Source organism: Trypanosoma cruzi, genomic scaffold, assembly GCF_000209065.1.
Source record: "Trypanosoma cruzi strain CL Brener 1047053516881 genomic scaffold, whole genome shotgun sequence".
Taxonomy (NCBI): domain Eukaryota; phylum Euglenozoa; class Kinetoplastea; order Trypanosomatida; family Trypanosomatidae; genus Trypanosoma; species Trypanosoma cruzi.
Genome location: NW_001849411.1, coordinates 72,092 through 92,342, shown reverse-complemented (window position 1 = coordinate 92,342; position 20,251 = coordinate 72,092). Strand labels below are relative to the sequence as shown.

General features: G+C 51.3%; 6 protein-coding genes across 6 annotated transcripts, besides 11 other annotated features; all 6 read left to right on the top strand.

Annotated features, from left to right (window-relative positions):
• On the top strand, positions 1–2,262 carry Tc00.1047053510799.80 (hypothetical protein, conserved; the record flags this gene model as incomplete). The annotated part of the gene is made up of 1 exon (XM_804863.1): positions 1–2,262. A coding segment is annotated over one exon (2,262 nt), but the record flags the coding sequence as incomplete, so codon positions are not given.
• Positions 1–5,678: a sequence feature (heterozygous, non-Esmeraldo-like haplotype).
• Positions 2,359–2,450: a sequence feature (A-rich).
• Tc00.1047053510799.70 (hypothetical protein, conserved) lies at positions 2,525–4,663 on the top strand (the record flags this gene model as incomplete). The annotated part of the gene is made up of 1 exon (XM_804862.1): positions 2,525–4,663. One exon carries the CDS (start codon positions 2,525–2,527, stop codon positions 4,661–4,663), a length of 2,139 nt encoding a protein of 712 aa, XP_809955.1.
• Positions 5,270–5,295: a sequence feature (AT_rich).
• Positions 5,679–14,851: a sequence feature (areas not merged during assembly with more than two copies in the genome that could not be assigned to a particular haplotype).
• Positions 6,592–8,459: a mobile genetic element.
• On the top strand, positions 7,593–8,507 carry Tc00.1047053510799.60 (mucin TcMUCII, putative; the record flags this gene model as incomplete). The annotated part of the gene is made up of 1 exon (XM_804861.1): positions 7,593–8,507. The coding sequence occupies one exon, from the start codon at positions 7,593–7,595 to the stop codon at positions 8,505–8,507; it is 915 nt and encodes a 304-aa protein (XP_809954.1).
• Positions 9,715–11,031: a mobile genetic element.
• Positions 11,470–15,169: a mobile genetic element.
• Positions 14,852–20,251: a sequence feature (heterozygous, non-Esmeraldo-like haplotype).
• Positions 15,588–15,613: a sequence feature (AT_rich).
• Tc00.1047053510799.30 (hypothetical protein, conserved) lies at positions 15,729–17,174 on the top strand (the record flags this gene model as incomplete). The annotated part of the gene is made up of 1 exon (XM_804860.1): positions 15,729–17,174. One exon carries the CDS (start codon positions 15,729–15,731, stop codon positions 17,172–17,174), a length of 1,446 nt encoding a protein of 481 aa, XP_809953.1.
• Positions 17,252–17,304: a microsatellite.
• Positions 17,334–17,361: a microsatellite.
• Positions 17,468–19,306, top strand: Tc00.1047053510799.18 (hypothetical protein, conserved; the record flags this gene model as incomplete). The annotated part of the gene is made up of 1 exon (XM_804864.1): positions 17,468–19,306. One exon carries the CDS (start codon positions 17,468–17,470, stop codon positions 19,304–19,306), a length of 1,839 nt encoding a protein of 612 aa, XP_809957.1.
• Tc00.1047053510799.9 (hypothetical protein, conserved) lies at positions 19,542–20,251 on the top strand (the record flags this gene model as incomplete). Its single annotated transcript, XM_804865.1, has 1 exon — positions 19,542–20,251. A coding segment is annotated over one exon (710 nt), but the record flags the coding sequence as incomplete, so codon positions are not given.

The following is a 20,251-nucleotide window of genomic DNA, read 5'->3' as shown; positions in this document are numbered from 1 at the left end:
GGTATTGTGCATGGTTTGATGAACCGTTCTATCCATCATGATCTTTCAAAGGATGAGGCTGCCATCTTCGGGTGGAGCGGTGCGACTGCGGTGGTGAATGAGCAACTTCTTGCACTGACAAAAGTAAAGCAACCTCCGCATGATGCAGGGGCTTTTTCTTCTTCCTCTTCAAGTAGTCATGCGCTTCCGCAGACAAAAATGCCGATGGAAGTGGCACTTACGGCGTTTCACATGATTCTGCTTTACAATGATCGTCTTGTTGTGTTGAATCACCCTGCGGGTCTCACATGGCGAGGCTCGTCCTCAACGTTACACGGTGACTGCCCGTATGCATGTGAAATAGAGGAACGCATACGATTTGACCCCTTTCGCGCCACGAGGAAACTCCCGGAGTTGCGTGGAATTGTGCGAGACACGGCAGCACGCAAGATTTACATTTTTGGAAAAAATATTTTGTGGGAGCTTCAGGTGGAACAAGAACATCGACAGCAGTGGTGGTTGTTTTTGTATCGAGCAGTGAACCGCAATGAGTCACTCCCATTAAGAAAGCGTTTTTTCCAAGCCGCATACAATATTAGCAAATATCGTGCCTCCAGCAAAAATATTGTTCAGTTACTTCGGGGTAAATTTCTTCTTCAGATTGGAGCCATTCAATACGCAACGGATATTTTGGCCGACTGCGATCGCTTTGAAGACATTTACGATCTTCTGGTCTCTCTACGCAATTACAAGGTATTGCAACTCTACGTGGAGAAGCGATACAAACTTTTGTCCAAATATGCTTTGGATACACCTGTAATGCAGACCCAGCTGGCATGTCTTTTTGCCCTTATTGTGATGCAACGGCTGAACGGCACTACACGAAGTGAGGTGAGTGAGAAAACGAGTGTGGAAGCAACCGCGAGTCTAAATGCATTCATTGAACAGACTATAAAGGAGAAACCCGCGTTGTTTAAAAGTCGTTCATATAATGATCTTATCGCCCGCCTGTTGGAAGGACAAGGAAGGCCCGAACTGGCTCTTTGCTTTGCAGAGAGGATCAAAAAGGCCCACTATCTCCTTACGTATTATGTTTCGCATGGGAATTACATCCAGGCGGCCGATGTTCTTTCAACGCTCGCACGGCGAACGGAGACCCTTGAACTGTGGTACGAATTTTCTCCTGTTCTCATGAAAAAATGCCCGATTCGACTCACCACCGCCATGCTGCGCGTCGGGACACGCGACTCACAGGGAGGGGCGTATATGTTGCTACAACTGGAACGGCTCATTCCGATTTTTATTCAGTACTCCCCAGAGATGAACGAGGATCCAAGCAATGGGGAACACCAAGTTATCATCTTCTTGGAACGCTGTATCAACAAATTTGACTGTGTGTCGACTGTTGTGCATGATTACTACTTGAGTCTTCTTGCGCAACATGATGGAGAGCGATTGGAGGAATTTCTTGAGTCGTCTCTTTTTTATAGTGTTGATTTTGCGTTGCGACGATGTTTGGAGGCCCGCAGATACCGGCAATGTGTCGGACTTTATCGTCGGTTACACCTCTATGAAGATGCCATACGCACGGCTTTAGAATGTTCCGATCCGACACATGGCACGGACGAGGAGTGGCCCGCCCTACGTGTTGCAAAAGATGTTCTTCGATCCCTTCCTAACAGTATGGAATCGTCAAAAGTAAAGAAACTTTGGCTTATTGTGGCACAGTCTGTGTTAGAGAAGGGCAACGCCCGCATGGCGCTTAGTGTCGTGGAGGATTCTGGCGGTGTACTGAAGCTTGAGGATATTCTTGGGGACATTAGTGATAGTTTGGTTGTACAAGAATTTAAGGACTCCATATGTAAGAGTCTGGACGCATATACATCCTCCATTGCAGCGTTGCGGGATCAACAACTCGAGGCAAGTCAAATATCCGAAAATCTAAAGCAGGAAATTGCCCAATTACAGGATCGGTTTGGATACATTACGACTCGGCAACGATGCATGTTATGTCACCGCCTCCTGTTACGAGGTTCTGCACCATATTTTATTTATCCCGATTGCCAGCATGCGGTACATGAGGCCTGTGCCGTCTCAAAGCTGGAGGAAATTGGCGGTCTGGAGGCTTTCCTTGCAGATGAGGGTTTGCCAAGGCAATTTCTGGAGGGTGTGACTTCTACGAGTGACCTGGCACAAATGGAATGTGTTCTTTGCGGCGAGGCGTCTATAATTGAAATTGACATTCCCCTATTTGTCGAGCACCACTCGTGGTCCGTGGAGTAGTGACAAGAGAGAGGCCCTTTCATCTCTTTTTTGTTGTTGCTTTTTTTGGGCGGTGGTGCCATTATTTGTATCGATGCCCTTTCTTGGGCCAACGAGTTTTTTTTTCTTTTGTTTGCTCCTCTTTTTTGTTGTTGTTCTTGTTGTTTCTTTGTGGTATTTCCTTTTATCTATTTTTATTTTTTCTTTCTGGGGGGGGGGGGGGTTATCCACCCGCTGTCTGCGCATGTGTTTTTTGATGTAATTTTGAAAAGTAGTGGACGGGATGAAGTTTTGGGTCAAAGCTATCACCGACGACAATTTTCAGGAGCAGCTCCTCGTGAAGGCGAGCAATTTGCCGGAGCTCACGAAAGAGCTCAGTAGACTTCTCCACACCCACGTGACGTGGATGTCCGTGTCAGACTTTCAAACCCAAGTGGTGGAGAAACTCAAAAGTGGTGTTGAAATCCTCCCAGTGAAAATTCTGACGTCTAAAATGGCGGGGCAGCCACACGATGGGGAGACGAGTTTTGTATGCTCAGAGCCACACACACAGCACGCAACACCAGCACAAGTTGACATCTCACAAACATCGAGCAAAGAAGACGAGGCTTGGCCGTTTTCGTCAAGAAGTCCTAGTCTTTCAGAGGCGGGAGTGGTTGCTCGCCCGTCCTCAGCAAGTTGGGCATTACTTGATATTCCTCAGGTGGATCGCATTTGTCTTTTCCGCAAGGACATTGAACTGCTACTGCACCCTTCTTTTGGTGGAACCTATGTTGATATAGTTGCTGGTTGCTTTGTTCGTATTCGCGAAAGACAAGATTATGGCCTTTACCAAATTATACGTTTAATTAACAATATGGAAGTGTTATTAGACATAATTCACTACGAAGAAACACGTTCAATAGAGGTGGTCAGTAATGCACCACCCGTCCCACAAGAGGTGAGCACATGGGGTAAAAAGATGGTATCGGCACATAGGTGCTTTATGGCTCCAGGGTTTATTGAGGACAAGCTAGGGGATATTGATTCGGCGATGCGTGCAGCAAGAGCCACTTTACAAGACCAATATTTTCAGATGGGTATCACTCCTCCTCTGACACCCCCTGCTCATGCTCGAGATTCAAGTGGACAACACCGACGCCGTACTTTGCTTGCCCGAACCCGCATGTATCCTTTTATTTCGCTGGGACAATTAGTTCTTGAGACCAATGATGTTCTTCTTCATGCGCAGGTTTCTGTTATTGAAGAACCTGAAACAGATGCCTTTGACCTTGTTCTCTTTGCCACTCGGCATGCCAACAGTGGGAAGGAAAAAACTCGTCCTTCAGACTTTGCGGGCTGTATGCTGACGATAAACAAGAGTGGCGAGCCTCCTGTTATTTTGAGCGACAGAGATGTGACAGTAAAGGGGTATGAGGTGTTTTGTCCTCCACAGAAGTGGGATTGTCAATATGTGACACTAGGACAAATTCAACCATCTGTCGATAGCATCCTTTACTTTGATGATGAGAAAAAATACACACAAGAGTTTACGGTACTTTCTGGAGACTTGTTTGGGGGTTTATTCAACTCACCGACGACGACGATGCTTCCCATTCCTGTATGGGCAAAGACTGAGGGAGTTTCTGCACATATTATACGCCCTCATCTTGTTGTGCATAGAGAGAAGTTACATGCGTTTTACATTGTCCGAATGCTGGGTCCACACCCACCTCACCGTTCAAGTTTATTCCGGGTAAAGGGATGTGGTGGATTGGGTGCCCAGGTGGGCGGAGAGGAAAGCTCAATTGCAAATGTTGCTTCTGATGAAAAAAAAGCTGTTGATACTTCTCCAACATCCGTTGGCAATGCTTCATGTGATGGTAGTTTTTGTGAGAATGCAATGGTCGGAGTTTGCCGTTACAGTCTTGCCCATGCTGTGTGCTTGGACCCCGAATTGCATTCATGGAAGCTTGTGACGGAAAAGGGTCCTCTATTTTCCTGTTTTTATTCCATGCCAATATTTACGGTGGCTTCTACCTTTTATGCCAAGCAAGACTCGGATGAAGCCTGTTCTACACCGTTGAAAAATAAACAAAAGGTCCTTCAAATCCTTTGGTATGAGGAAGATTCTATATTGCGCCAACCGTCATCTCTCACATATCGCCCTTCCCGTTTGTCGCTGCCGTCGAGTTCCACCATCAGCAATCGTGCCTCCTTACCATTTGAACGCTTGGTGAATTCGCATGAGGAATTACTGCCAGAGCACTGGGTACAGGAACCATGCTACTCTCCTGTTCGAGTGGATGTTGAGTCACTCAAGGTTGCTGTGGCTTCACTCTCATTGTTTGAGTGTTATAGTACCACATTTGCTGCTTGTTTGCAGCGGGATGATAAGCAAAGGTCCGTTCTAACAGTACTGCCCTTGACAAATGAACCATAGTTTGTGTCTTTTGTGCATGTGTTATTTTTTTATCTACTGTTATTATTATCTTTTATGTATTGTTTAGCTGCTATTTAGAATGGTGGGAAGAGAAATAGAAGGTGGTGATTGTTGTTTTTGAAGCCTACTTTTTCTTCTTTGCATTCTATTTCTCTTTACAGCATGCGTGTGTGTTTGTGTATGCAGACGGGCTCCTTCAAAAACACTGAGCGTATTGCCCGAATTTTACTTAACTGTTTGACTGATATAGTTCTTTCCGCTTTTTTGTTTGTTTGTTTGTTTACGAACGTCTTGGTGAGAGTGTTGGTTGTCTGAAATTTTGTATATGGTCGCCGTTATTGTTTTTTTTTTCTTCAGCATTGAAGAGGACTGCTGTCTCGGAGGTGTTTTTGCCTCGCGTGGGTGTATTTAATGGGGAATAGTTTTATACGCGTTGTGAGGCTGACACCGCACCACCTTTTCGCTCCATGGATTGAGAGAACGAGGAATAATTAAAGGGGGAGAAATGGGGAGGGACGCCTTTTATTCCGCAGCATTCACGGTGCAATCCCTCCACACTTTGTTGAGTATTCACTCTTTTTGTGTGTGTGTTTTATTATTTCACTGAATTATTATTATTATTTTTTTTTTTTCGATGACGGGTGGGCGTTGGACTCTGTAGCGCTTGTCACGGGGGCGTATTTCATTGCATTTTACTGCGGTCTTTTTTGTTTTGTTTTGCTCTCTCTCCCTCTCTGTGAGAGACTTTGGGCTATTCCTCACGAGCCTAAACGGCGAGGAATGTGTTCTACGATGTTGGCTGACCATTGGCCTAATCGCCTCTACGGAAGACACATCTGTCTATTTGGAGGCCAATATTCTTCCGCTCCGGAAGATACTCTGGCGTCGTGCGCTCACACAATACGAACGCTATATACGCTTCCATGATCACGAGAAATTGCGTTCCCTTATCTACTCGCAACCTATGCCGCCGTCCATGCATGGGAAAGCGGCGGCATCAGTCCCGCTTCCGAGAGATGCTGTTATTAATGGATTGCTACGCGTCTGTGACATTATTGGGACACCCCACAACCACATTCGCGCTCCTCTTGCCCAACATCGAATTTTTTCCTGGGACACTGTGATCTGCAGCGGGGTGAGATTTTATCAGCCACTGCTTGCCGAAGACGCCTCTGACGATGTCAGGCGCACGGCTTTTTATCCTACTCACTCCTCTTTGGGGGATTGTGATTTTGAATTGTGGACGGACGGTCCTTCATATCTTGCTGCACTCGCATCTGGATCCGCTGCGCTATTGTATGACTCCACCACGACGAATGATCTCCCTGTGGAGGTACATCGTGCAGCAGCTGGCAGCCTCGCATGCTCATATGGGGCAGACTGCCTTGCGATCGAAAGTGTTTTTAGACATCTCATACCTCCTCGTCTGGGAACATCCCAATCGCCCACACGAATGCTGGAGGAAACGGACTCCCTCTCGGCAATGGAGGCACCCCGCGTCGCCCACCGACCGCGCGAGACCGCGTTACTGAGTAAATTTGGATTATGCTTCTTTCCTTGGTGAAGCGAGGTCACCCTGTGGATTTTTTATCTTCCCCATCACACTGCGGTATCTCACGCAACGTGACGGCGGACGCTGACGCCGTCATGCCACGATCCCTCTCGCAGGACTGCGCCAATGCCTGGCAAGTGGAATTCCTTACCGCCGTTAAGCGGTTATAATGGAAGGATGTCCAGGAGGAAAAGAAAGGCGCGCAGACCGCGTGACAGGCGCTCGTCGGTGTGGCGAGGACTCTATTCCTGGTGTTGACCCGGACATCGTGCCCCGAGTGGCGGCACTGCGCACAGGCGCGATGCGACTCCTGCCCGCTTTTCGACAGGCCTGCACGCGCCCTGCGGACCACAAGCAACCCATTAGGTCGGTGGTGCCGTCCCTTCCTCACACTGAAGAGGCAGGACCACCCTGACCTCCTTCGGAACCTCCACCTGACGTTAGCGCCGCAACTCCTTGCTGACCAGCGAGCGGCGGATTGACGTCCTCCTGCCCAATCTGGGGCGGAGTGCGCTTGTCCGTCCACAGTATGAGGGCACATGCCCGACGTGCTCAGCCTGGCGTTATAATAGTTTGCGAGGGCCTCCCATGCGGATGCCACAGTGGCGCCACCGTCTTCTTAACAGGTGCCTCGCGCGCAGGTCACTATCGAAAATGCCAAGCATGCCAGCAGGCAAGACACGCAGGAAGCACAAACGCGGGTACTCGAGATGGACCAGGCTCTTCCGCCACCGCCTCATCACGGACGCCACGGGCTGCTGATCCCCGACGGACCACGGGAGACTCCGCCTCATCCACTGCGGGAATGCCCTCGTCGTTGGAAATCTGGACTGCGACTGTTTGTGACTGCCCCAGCCCGCACGACGGAATACTTGCCACTTTTGTACGGACGGCCCTTGCGCTACTCACTCGTTGTTGTAGCAGCATACCGCCAAAACAAGTTAATAAGCTGCTTTGTGATGAATGTTGGCTGCACTTCCCGTGGACCAACAATCTGCCTGGTGTGCGGGGATCTCCTTTTTGTATTGTTACTTTGCTTTTGTGTTGCTGTGTGCGCTGCACCTTATTGTGTGTGTGCGCACCCTCCGTGAGGGGTGCCGACACGACGGACCGCTCTCGCCGTATGCGCATGCGGTGGAGCCTTGTGTGCCGCTCCTGTTTGCTTCTCCCTCTTCCATCTGTGTGTGTGTGCCTGCTGCCGTGGATTGGAGTGTGTGTCGTGCGTGGTGTGCGGCGTACGGTGCATGCCTGGCTGCTGCCCTCTCCCCATGTGGTGTGCCCTCTGTGTGTGTCTGCCGCACCTCTCGTCTCCCCTGTTGCTCTCCATGCCCCTCACTGTGCAGATCAGCTCCACACCACTGAACGACCACACTCACGATGATGACGTGCCGTCTGCTGTGCGTCCTGTTGGTGCTTGCGCTGTGCTGCTGCCCGTCCGTGTGCGCGGGAGACACTCAGGAGGTCACTGAAGACCAAGCTGATATAAAAGACCTCAATTTGTCGTCTCTTTCACCTGAATCCAAGGCAGCTGCACCTAATGGAAGCGTCACCGGTCCAGCGGCCCCTGCACCAGGAGGAACACCAGGGAACATTCAGGCTGCTGAAAATTCAACCACTGAGCCGGCTGCGGAAACAATTAAGCCAGAGGCGCCAGTTTTGGCTGATCTGGAAACAAAAGTAAATACCGTGCCAAATACATCACTGACAGAGGTTACGAACGGTAATAAAGGGTCAGAAATTGACACGATACAAACCGCCGATCAAACAGATAATAATGTCAAAGTTGTTACTGAGACAACCGAGTCGATCACTACAACAGTCTCACCGGAGAACACTAAGAGTCCTGAAGGTAATGGAAAAGGCGCTAATTCATTGCCCTCTGCATCAGAAGATAAGCAGGGTACCGGTAATTCAGGGTCGTCAAGTTTGAGGTCCTCTGCGGGCTCGGGAAGAAGTGCCGTACAGAGGGATTCTACCGTTACGGAACCGCAGTCAAATAACGCGCTCAATACGACGCAGACAGAAAATAATAATGGTACTACAGGACCACGAAGTGGCACAAGTTCTTCCGCTGACCAAACAGGTAAGAACGCGGAAGATGCCGCAAAGACCACTACGACCACCACTACAACACATGCACAAAGTACTACGACTACAGAGGCGCCAGCTGTGTCGACCACCCGTGCGCCGTCACGTCTTCGCGAAATCGACGGCAGCCTCAGCAGCTCTGCGTGGGTGTGTGCTCCGCTGCTGCTCGCCGCATCCGCGCTGGCGTACACCACTCTGGGCTGAAGAGGTGTGTGCGGGCTGTGCGTGCCAGCACCCAACCGAGTGGATTTGTGCGCGTGTGTTGTGGTTCGGTGTACTAAACAGGATAAAATAATGATTGTGTGTTTTGCTTCATTTGCTTCTGCTGCCGTGCTGTGTGCTCCTTGCCGCTCCCCGCATCCGCCACGTTGAACGCATCGCGGACACACTCATAAGCATGCGCACTGGAGCCCTGGGTTTGTTTTTCTTTTCTTTTTCAATTTCTTTTTTAATTATTGTTTTTTATTGCTTTTTAAACTTGTGGTTTGCGGTGCGGTGTGCGAGCTCTGCAATCGTACTGATTCCATCTGTCTCGTGGTGTGTGCGCTGCTGCTGGGGTGCTGCCATTTTTTGCTGTGCGGTGGCTGTGCGTGGTGTAGCGGGTTTGTCTCCCTTTGTTTTCTGTGCTTTTGCAGGCGGCTCCACAGCGTTGGGCGACTCCACTGTTTGTGATGATGACTGGCCGTGTGCTCTGCGCCCTGTTGGCTCCTGCAGGGATGTGCAGCTGCTCGTGCGTGTGAGTGAGGGCTGCTGCGACGGGGTGCGTGTGCGGCCGCGGGTGATGGCGCGGTGACTGCTGGGCACGCGCGGGGTGTGATGGCTGCGGAAGGTGGACCCGTGGCCGGTGGCTCTGGACGAAGGGGGAATTTGAACTCTGAGGACAATAGCAATCAGGAAGACGAGGAGGGTGGGGGAAACACCGTGGGTGAGGACCCCAATCCCACCTCGGGAGGACCACTCACTGCTCCGACGAGGCGGGATCAATCCTGCAGCGACCCACTGCGAAATGGCACTTGCGATCCGTCCGGCACTGGCAGCGCGTCTGCTGCTCGGATGCGTGCAAGTGGACCGGAGTCTTTGGGCGGAGGGCACGCTGCAGGCACAACATCCCCACGCTCCGACGCGTCTCAGCAGGCAGCGGGTGGAGTGCATGCTGGTGGCGGGAGGACCTCCCAGGGAAGTGGGGCTTCGGAACAAACCGTCACGGGACAGTCACAGGTGCCAGGGACGGCAAAGGCAGCACCGCAGGGCGATGAAGGAGGAGAACCCGGAGTACAACACGAGGCCGACCAAACCACAAAAATGACTGTGGTGGCCTCTTGCGCAAAAACAGCGGTGGAAGAGGAGAGCCGCCAGCGGGATCGCAAGATGCACCACGTCTCTGCAGTGGCAGGAATGCTCATTATTATTATTTTTCCCTGCTCTTACCGACATGTCTAGCCACACGATGTCATCAGGGTGCCGAGGAGGTGGTCGAGCAGCGACATGAGTTTCCTGCTATGAGGCAGCTGCCATTGGGAGAAGCTTTCGGTGCGAAGGTCCTTCTTGATGCCCAGCCGTTGACGCACAGCCAGAGCGTCTGTACATTCCGGAAGCCGATGGTGCAGTGTTTTCTGGGGGCTAATTGTTGCGATTGTGGAGGCTGGCTGATCCTGCGGCAGCAGAGATCGCCTCCTGGCACTGCTGTTTCGATGCCGTGTGGCGTCAGGGTTGTGTGCGCAGCGACTTCTGTGCAGTGCGGTGCTTCTCCGTGTGGGGAAAACCATGTCACAGAAATCACATTTGAGCTCGAGAAGCGGTGGAGGATGTTCCGGATGAAATGACCGACAGTGACTGACGAGACCCGAGAATCCCGTCAATGTAGAATCACAGTGCGGACATTTCTCCTTCCGACGGCGTGTGACGGTTTGTCTCCTTACTGGAGAGACGTCTTCCTCCCTCGCCGACGGGGGAACAGTGTCCGTCCCCGGTGCAGCGGGATCGTCGTTAGAGCGCATATATGCAGACTGTTCCGGTGAGATGTTGCAGAATCGGCATTGGTTTGTGCAATCTCTCACGGCCCAGCATAGTCGGCCCCAGAGCTCAGATTCCCCGCACCTTGCCCTTGCGAGGTGAACCAGTTCCTGACGGTGAAGAACTTCCTGAGTGATCAGGTCCTTACCGCTGAGATCTGATGGCCTTGTGCCGCAAAGCAAGTAGCGATGAGTGTCTTGACGAATGGTACTACGCCACTTGTTGGTGAGCTGGGTAGTAAAACATGTCAGCAGATCCGTATGCCATAAAGGTGCGATTCCTTGCTCCGTGTATTGTCCGGTTGCCATAGTCTGCGTCGCATACTGATCTGCAGGCTCGTTAACGTGTACTCCACAATGTCCGTAACAAAACTGCAGGCGCACGGACCAGCCAGCACGCGTCAGTGTTAAGAGACGCTGCCAGAGCCGATCCTCCGTCCAGTCTGTCTGACTGTGCGGGCCCTTGGTGACGGCGGCTAGAAGGGACTGACTGTCCGTAACCACAAGCAGGGTTTTTGCCTGTGCTGGATACGATGGATACTCAGCCTTTCCATGGCCAGGAGCAGCGCACTGGATTCCGTCCTGCAGCTGCATGGGCGTGTGCCGCCGTTGGTACTGACTTTCTCTATTATCTTCGAGGAATGCAGGGATGAGAGCAGTATGCCAATCCCGGCTGAATTAGTAATGTCAACACCGCCATCCGTTGCGAGTATCCACGGTCCCCAGCGATGATGTTGCACCTTGTCGCGGTGCTGGGGCTTGGTTGCGTATAGGAACTCCGCAGCAGGGCGTTGCCGCGAGCACGACGGAGACCAAGGTGACTTCACCCCTCGAGAAGGTTCCACGACATGCCCGGTGCGGGGAGGTGAAGCGGTCTGCCTGCAGACTGTTGGTCAGAACTGCACGACCGTTTCGCAGCGGTCACTCCGTTGATATCACCCGTTGCGGTGACGTTCACAACCCTGGCACGGAGGAGGATGGCTTCATCAATATTTGGCAGCTCAACATTGCAGGCCTCTCGTCCGTGAAAATATTGCACTTGCGGCGCGATTGGAGCAGCTTCCACCTGACACCGTTCTTCTCCAGGAAATAAGTAACCGTGGTGACGTGGCGACGAAATTATCTGGCTATAATGACTGCCTTCAGGCCTCACTGGGCGCAGTGGTGGTGTTGCCGTTCTGGCGCGCCACTCTCTACCGTGCGAGCGCCTGTCGCTCCCTGGCACTGACCTTCTGGAGACCATTGCTGTCCGTGTATTTCCGCCGGGCTGTCGCAGCATTTGCGTGGCGAATCTCTGCAACCCTCCCACAGCAATTGGTCAATAATCCGCATTTATCAATATCGTTTGTCGCTTGGGCCCGAAGAGATTATCGCGGGTGGCCTGAATTTGCATCGTGAACTCTGGGACAGTCATATGTACCATCAAGGACTGGAGGCGATAATTTCGCCGCTGTTCTAATCGATATGGATTTTGGGCTGGCAAATTACCCGGCGCAGGCAACACGGATCACACATCGTAATGTCTCGTCCCCTGACGTGACTGCGTATTGCGCCCTACGCATTTCCCACGGGACATTCGCCCCTTACATGGACTCGGACCACTGCTGAATACCTTACTTGGTAGAGATGGACGATGGGACTCCACGACTAGCAAACACGCTGCCTTGACGGAAGAAAGCCACCTTTGCCCTGCGTGAAGCTGATTGGCCTGCTTTTACATCGTTGTGTGAAACCCTCTTTGCCACCGCGTCCACATGGTTGGATCCTCGCGGAGGCATCGTGCGAGCAGCTGAGCGCCATAGCCCGCGCGGCAGCCGTGACAGCTCCAAAAAGATATGGACACACGAAATAGAACAGGCCGAGTCCGCCGCCGAGGCAGCACACGAAGCACACACGTCGCCTCACCCAGAGACAGCCTACTTTGAGCCGAATGTACCCGAAAAAAGGGAGGAACGAAATCAAGCCTTACGCCGTTGCTCCGCTGTGCTTCTGGAGGCCCGCGCGAAAAGACTTGGAGCCTCACCCAGCCCGAGCTGGCGATATCTTCACGGCATGGTGGCGCCGCACCCTCATCCTCTGGAATCGGTTGTGCTCCGCACTGAACTTGGCCGCGTATGCGCCCTGCCTCGGCAACAGGCAAATCTGCTTGTCCGTCATTTTGTGCGGATTCACGTGCCCTACCGCCTTGTACTGCTGCTGCTGCTCGCTGCACTCCTTTGGTTCCTGGTGGCTGGGAAATGGATCGGCCTTTCCCGCCGTATGTACTTGACGTGGCCATCCGTGACTCTTTGCTTGGCTCAGCCCCTGGCCCCGACGACATGTTGAATGAATTCCTGCACCGTCACGGGCCCGTCGCGCGTGGCACACTTAGAACGATGATCCACAACTCCTTCGCAAATGGCAGCCTGCCTGGCTCCTGGAAAATGGGAGACGCTATTTCTATCCCCAAGCCTGGGAAGGATCCATGCCGCCCAGAGAGTTACAGACCCATCACGCTGCTCTCTGTTTTACTAAAGTTAACCGAAGGAATGACTCACCGCCGTCTGTCGGCGTTATTGCCGCACCACCCACGTCAATTTAGGATTTGCATCTCCGCGTTCTACGTCGGACGTGGTGGCACTTGTTGTCGACAAATTACCCGTGGACTGAATGAGTTTGGCATTGTGGAGCATGAGCGCCCTGGAGACGACGCCCCCACACGACGCCCTCGTCGCCATCGCTCGCTCGTAGTCTTGATTGATTTCCCGAGCGCGTTCGGCACCGTTGACCATGGGAAGTTATTCGGCATGCTTGACAGACTTCCGCGCCTTGGCCTCGAACCAAACGCTGGCTGCACAACTACCTGCGGGGCCGCTATGTTGGGGTATGCACTCGTGAACAGCACTCCCGGAAACAACTCGCCTCAGCTGGAGCACCGCAAGACGGCGTCCCGGGACCCCAACTCTCCCTCTGCTGTGTGGATGATCTGCTGCGCCGCCTGGGCAGCATCTATTCTGCCTCCGCACTCATGCACACTGACGCACTCACACTTGTTGCCTTGTGTGCGGACATCCATGCCTGTGCTGCGGCAATGCGACCGCTCTTGTCTCTTGTGGCCACATGGGCTGCCGAGCACAGCCTAAAAATCAACGTCGCTAAGAGCGAAGCTGCTCTATTCCACATCTCTTCACACACACACGGTCTGACGAGGAAATGGTCGATCTCCATCTTGTTAGCGGGAAACTACGTATTCAGTCACGCTCAGTGCGCTTGCTGGGCAACACGTTCGATCGACTTCTTAATTCTGTTACGCATGCTTCCACCGCTTCAAAGAGGACCATGCCACGCCGCTATCAGCTGCGTCTGGTCGCAGAGGCGGACGCGTCCCATCACACCATGCGATCCTTTTTGATTGGATGCGTTCATAGTGTGCTATTTCATAGTGGCGAGGCAATTGTCCCGTGACTCGCCCCCACTCACCTCCATAATATGGAAGTACGGTACCGCGACGGTGGCAAAACATTCTTGGCCTGAGCGCCTCTACGGAAGACACATCTCTCTATTTGGAGGCCAATATTCTTCCGCTCCGGAAGATACTCTGGCGTCGTGCACTCACACAATACGGACGCTACATACGCCTCCATGATCACGAGGATTTGCGTTCCCTTATCTACTCGGAACCTATGCCGCCGTCCATGCATGGGAAAGCGGCGACATCAATCCCGCTTCCGAGAGATGCTGTTATTAATGGATTGCTACGCGTCTGTGGCATTATTGGGACACCCCACAACCACATTCGCGCGCCTCTTGCCCAACATCGAATTTTTCCCTGGGACACTGTGATCTGCAGCGGGGTGAGATTTTATCAGCCACTGTTTGCCGAAGACGCCTCTGACGATGTCGGGCGCACGGCTTTTTATCCTACTCACTCCTCTTTGGGGGATTGTGATTTTGAATTGTGGACGGACGGTCCTTCATATCTCGCTGAACTCGCATCCCGATCCGCTGCGCTATTATATGACTCCACCACGACAAATGATCTCCCTGTGGAGGTACATCGTGCAGCAGCTGGCAGCCTCGCACGCTCATATGGGGCAGACTGCCTTGCGATCGAAAATGTTTTTAGACATCTCATACCTCCTCGTCTGGAAACATCCCAATCGCCCACGCGAATGCTGGAGGAAACAGACTCCCCGTCGGCAATGGAGGCACCCCGCGTCGCCCACCGACCGTGCGAGACCGCGTTACTGAGTAAATTTGGATTATGCTTCTTTCCTTGGTGAAGCGAGGTTACCCTGTGGATTTTGTATCTTCCCCATCACACTGCGGTATCTCACGCAACGTGACGGCGGACGCTGACGCCGTCATGCCACGATCCCTCTCGCAGGACTGCGTCAATGCCTGGCAAGTGGAATTCCTTACCGCCGTTAAGCGGTTATAATGGAAGGATGTCCAGGAGGAAAAGAAAGGCGCGCAGACCGCGTGACAGGCGCTCGTCGGTGTGGCAAGGACTCTATTCCTGGTGTTGACCCGGACATCGTGCCCCGAGTGGCGGCACTGCGCACAGGCGCGATGCGACGCCTGCCCACTCTTCGACAGGCCTGCACGCGCCCTGCGGATCACAAGCAACCCATTATGTCGGTGGTGCCGTTTATTCCTCACACTCAAGAGGAAGGACTGCTCCGACCTCCTCCGGAACCTCCGCCTGGCGTGTCTGCGGCACTTCCTCGGAGAAAGACGAGCAGCAGGTCAGCGTCGTCCTGCCCAAGCTGCGGCAGCGTCTTCTCTTCCGCCCATCATATGAAGGCACACGCCCGACGCACTAACCCCGGCACTCCAATCGTTGCAAAAGGCCTCACATGTGGATTCTGCGACAGCTCCACGGTCTCCCAACAAGTGCCTCACGCGCAGGTCACTACCGAAAATGTCAAGCGTATCAACGAGCAAAAAACGGACGACGCACCTCTGCAAGCTCCAATGACAGCCGTAGCCCTTCAGCCACTCCTCTGCTGCAACCCCCACCAGCCGCTGAGCCCCCGACAATCCACTGGAGGCCCTGCCGCACACGCTGTGGGAATGCCGCCGTCCTCGACAACTGAGCATTCGAATCCTTTGAGGAAATCCATTTCGCATGACAGCGTTATTCGAGACGGGAAAGTTGGCCACGTTTCTACGGAGAGCCCTCAGGCGATCAATGAATAGTGACCATGTTGTATAACGAAAAGAAAAAGAAAAAACGTTGGCGGGCAGACGGGCTAGCAAAGAAAACAAAATTACTTTGAGAAGAGAAGTGATAAAAAATAAAATAATAATAATAAAGGAAATTTTTCGGCCAAGCGGAGCTCCGGCTGTCGCGAACTTTTTTTTTTGACGAACATTTTTTTGGATCAATTTAATTTTCATTGCTTTCCCTTTTCTTCTTGTTTTTGTCGAGATGGCGAGTGGAGTCACCAACGGGGAGGTTGCTGCGGAGAGGGCCTCTGATGATGAAATCTGTGGGATATGCTTCACGAAGATTTACCCCTTTGATAATCCAAGAGGTCGATTGAACTCCTGCAGTCACATTTTTTGCGCACACTGCATCAAGGAATGGGCGCAGAGCACAAACGTCTGTCCTCATTGCAAGGCCCGGTTTACTCGCATCTTCACTGTGGATCCAGAAGGAAAGGAGGAGATCACGAAGGTAAGAAAGCGAAACTACAGACTATGGGAGGATGAAGAGGAAGAAGAAGATCAGAACAATAGGGATGGTAATCGGGTCTCGACGCCTATTTTTTTCGTGTGTCATGTGTGCGGTGAGAGCGATAATGCGTCTCGGATGATTCTTTGTGACCGCCGACAATGTTCGAATACGGTGCATCTCGACTGCGTAAATCTGTCAGAGCAGCCAGCGGAGTATTTTTGTCCAGATTGCACACGGCTTCGTGCATCAGTGTCAGTTGCCATCACTTCCTCATCCCTTTCCTCGGCAACTCCGTTGGCAGCGACCGACGCGGTGAGTGAAACACCTCTCAACAGTGAATGTCCAAAGGATGATGCTAATGATACGGATAATAGTACGCCTCTAGTGGCGTTCCACCCAGAAGCCGTTCCTCCATGCCAGATAAACGGCAAGAAGGTGTTTGTTGCACCCCCAGCGTGGCTGCAAGAGGCAGTTGAACGCAGTAATTTGCAGCATTCGGAGGCACGGCGACCTTTACCTTTGGAAGCACCGACAATATCAAACGACTTTGCACCTCAAACAAGTCCTGTTCCTCATGAAACGAGAATGAGTGGGGGGACGCCGACGGTGTTGCCGGATGAAGATGAAGAACTATACCGTTCTGCGGAGGCAGCTATGCAACAATTTACTCAACGGCAGGCGCAGAAGGAGCAGCAAATACGTCATCGTCGACAGCGCCAACCTGGAAGTCCTTCGTATGACCCTGCTCTGCTTCGAGCCACTGCACAACGAAGTAAACGGTTTCACAGTAGTGCTAACGTGCCTATGGGCTGCGCGGAAACTACCGACGTATTGGACCCCGAGTCTCGACATCGTGAAGAGGAGGCTCTTGGGCGCCGTCTTGCCCTGGAGATACTTCCCATTCTTCGTCGAAATCGTATTCTTCAAGAACATAAAATCTATTTGGGTGATAATGGGAGTATTGTTGCGGCTTCTTTGCCTTCAAAATTTGAGGGAGCGCAAGGTGAAAGAGATCTTTACAATCACGCCATGACGGAGGGTAGACGCATCGCCCGGGAACGCATGGAAGCCAAACTGGGGGATGCTCGGCGGAGAAAGGAGCGTCTTATCAGAGTGCAAGCTCAGAGAGAGTCCGTTGCCTTGGCGAAGCTCGCAAGAATTGTTGCTTCCCACCGGGCTGTCCCAAGGATGAAATGAGTTGTAAGCAATTCGGGGAGGTTTTGCGCAGTTTCAGTGAAGATGATGATGATGTTGTTGTTGTTGCCGTCGTCCTGTTGTTTGCTCGTTTTTTGTTTGTTTATTTATTTATTTTTTTTTGGTTTCTTTGGGGGTGCAAGTTTACCTCTATGTGGGCGTTATATAATATGTATATATATATATATATTTCTTTCTTTCTCTGTTTGCTTTAGATTTGTCACTTATCATACACGGAACTGGTTCTTTGGATAGGGGATACAAGGATAAGGGAGAAGGAATCTTGACGGAATTCGATGGCAGACGGTGTTATTGCTCATGAAGAAGTATTGAGACATGTGTATGCCTTTTTACAGGCATACGGCTACAAAAATACCCTTCTTGCACTGCAGAACGAGTCCCGAGTGCCATTCAACACCATAGATGTTGTGGAACCGAAAGAACTTACCGAACAAAACGCTTCCGTGGCGTCTACAAGCCCTGCCGGTTTGGAGCGATCTGTTCTTGAAGGGCAGTGGCACACGGTGCTAGCAAACTATGTGGACTCTCTGTTGCTTCCCATGGAAGTATTGTTTGACTTGTACGAACACATTTTTGTGGAACTTTTGACTCTGCAGGGCTTTGTACATGCGGCAAGGGCTTTTTTCACAAACTCCCCGATCTTTGTAGCCATGAAAAAATCATCTTTGGCACGGTATGCGCGTTTGCAGCAGTTATTAGACTCTCACAAGAACATTTTTTTAGATGAAATGAATAAACATGGAAATGGAGGGGTGTCTATTGAGGTGAAAGAAAAAAGGGAGACATTATTGAGGACGTTACAAGAAGCCATCACTTGGAACACAGAGCCATACAATGGATTTTTACCAGCGGCGCTATGGAGGCTGCAAAATGGTCTGGATGGCAATCATCGCAGCACAAAAAACCCATCATTAAAGCGAGAACGACCCGATGATTTTTCGGCATCATCTTTGGTTTCTTCAGCCTTGTTTTTGCACTATCCACTTCAATGTCCAAAGAATATTCGACGTAAAATTGTCTTTGACAATGCCGAGAGACCCATTTCGTGTGTTCATACTTTGCTCCCAAATGCGGTTGATAAAGAGAAGATGTTTACAGCCCTTATTGTTGGCAAGACAGACGGGACGGTAGATTTCTTAGATGGGGATTCTGCTTCATCAGTGGGGAGCTCCGTTGGACATACCGACGGTGTGTTGAGCATTGCCCTTGATGCTGCGGAGGAGTCTTCTGCGACATGGGTTGCAGTGGGATATCGAGATGGCTGCGTAAAAATCTATAATGCGGAGACACGAAAGTTGGTACGTCGCTTTTCTCAGGTTCACACCAGTGGTGTGAAATCTCTCGTCTTTGCAGGCGTACGAAATCCTGCCCTTTCGGGGCACCACTCCTGGGTGGTTTCCGGTTCATTCGATGGTGCCATTCAGTTACTAGACATCCGTGAAGGGAAGTCCTTACAACGAATAGCTGATGCACATCATTCCAATTATGTGCTTTCAATCTGTATTTTGGCTGGGAAAACAGGTGGTCTTGTTACTGCTGGAAACAATGGGACTCTTTGCTTTTGGTCCATTTCTGCTACGGGGTTGAGGCAAGCTGGACCCGCCCGCACACTTCGATCTATTGATGCATCGTTAAAGGAGGCGATTCCAACGCGTCTATTGCCTGTGGAGGATAAGGAGTCAGAAGGGGAAGTGCTGGTGCTGACACGTGGCCAACGTGCTCTGCTTTTAAGTGTTCGTTTCACGGATGATATAACAAACCCACTCGTTATTTTGATGCGCAGCAGCATCTGTACGCCTCGGCCAGTGTATGCGGGCTGCGTACGTGTCATTGAAACCCCTGCTCTCGCCGCCCCACTTCTCTCTCTTTTTCTCACAGACCGTGAGGGTACGATCCTTCTATATAATTTGGAGATGTCGTGGAGGTTGGGTGGGGAAACGGCGGGCGGTGGATGTCGGATGGAGCTGCGTCCTGCTGATGAGAGCTCTATTGTGGTGGTGGACCATGGGGAGAGGGTGGAGGATTTGAATCTGGTGAATGTCCTTGGCAAGTCAAATTCATTGCTTGCCTTTTCCCCATCCCTCTCCGCCATGTATCTTCTTTCCTGGAACTAATAGGAAAAAAATGGGTTGATACTCTTGTGGTGAAGAAGAGGAGGACGAACAGCAAAGATCCACTTGGAGGCAACAAGTGAATGAGACGGAGCAGGAATGTGCTATCCTTTTTGATTCATATATACACATTTTTGTCTGTTTGCTGCCTATTTTGCGCAATCATTTGCACTTACCTCGTAATTCGCTTTTAATCTATTTATGCATATGTATATTATAGTAGTTGATAGTCGCTGTCATGAGCTACAAGTACCTCCACGACGGTAAGGAACATTTTATTAATGGAGTTGGCACCGAATTGGCGTGGGGCTGGTCCCCTGCTATTGACTTTACGGAGATTTTGGAGCGGCGAGAGAAACACGCAACTGATGACACCGAATATGTTGCTGAGGAGACCAAAGAAGAGCCAGAAGAAGGCAAAACAACGAATGGGGATAATGTAAAAAAGGACAGAAAATTTGATCTGGATATTGATGCCATGATTGCGGCGATACAACAACGCATACCGAAAGAGAAGAAAGATGAAGGCAGTAGAGACGTTGTGCGTGTTCTCCTCTGTGGGGCATGTGATATTAGACACATATTCCGCACGCTTTCGAGTCTACAAGTCAAGTCAAAAATGGCCGCACAACCGCCTCCCGTCTATCATTTCTTCATTTACGAGCCCAATCTGCGGATACATTGCCGTTACCTTTTTTTTTTACAGTGGCTGCTAGATAGCATGTTTTCCCTGGATGAGCTGGAGGAGCAAGTGCTGATGTTTTTGGATGTCTTTGGAAACGCCCTGACTCGCGACATCACCTCTGCACAGAGTCGAAGTGTGTCCCAGCGACTGTTACGTGTGCTTAGAAACGAGGAGGGTGAACTTGCCCGGCTTGTCTCATTCACGGAGATGAAGTCCAAGGAACGTGATTTTGTGGAGGAGCAAATTGTGCATTGGGCCTTTGA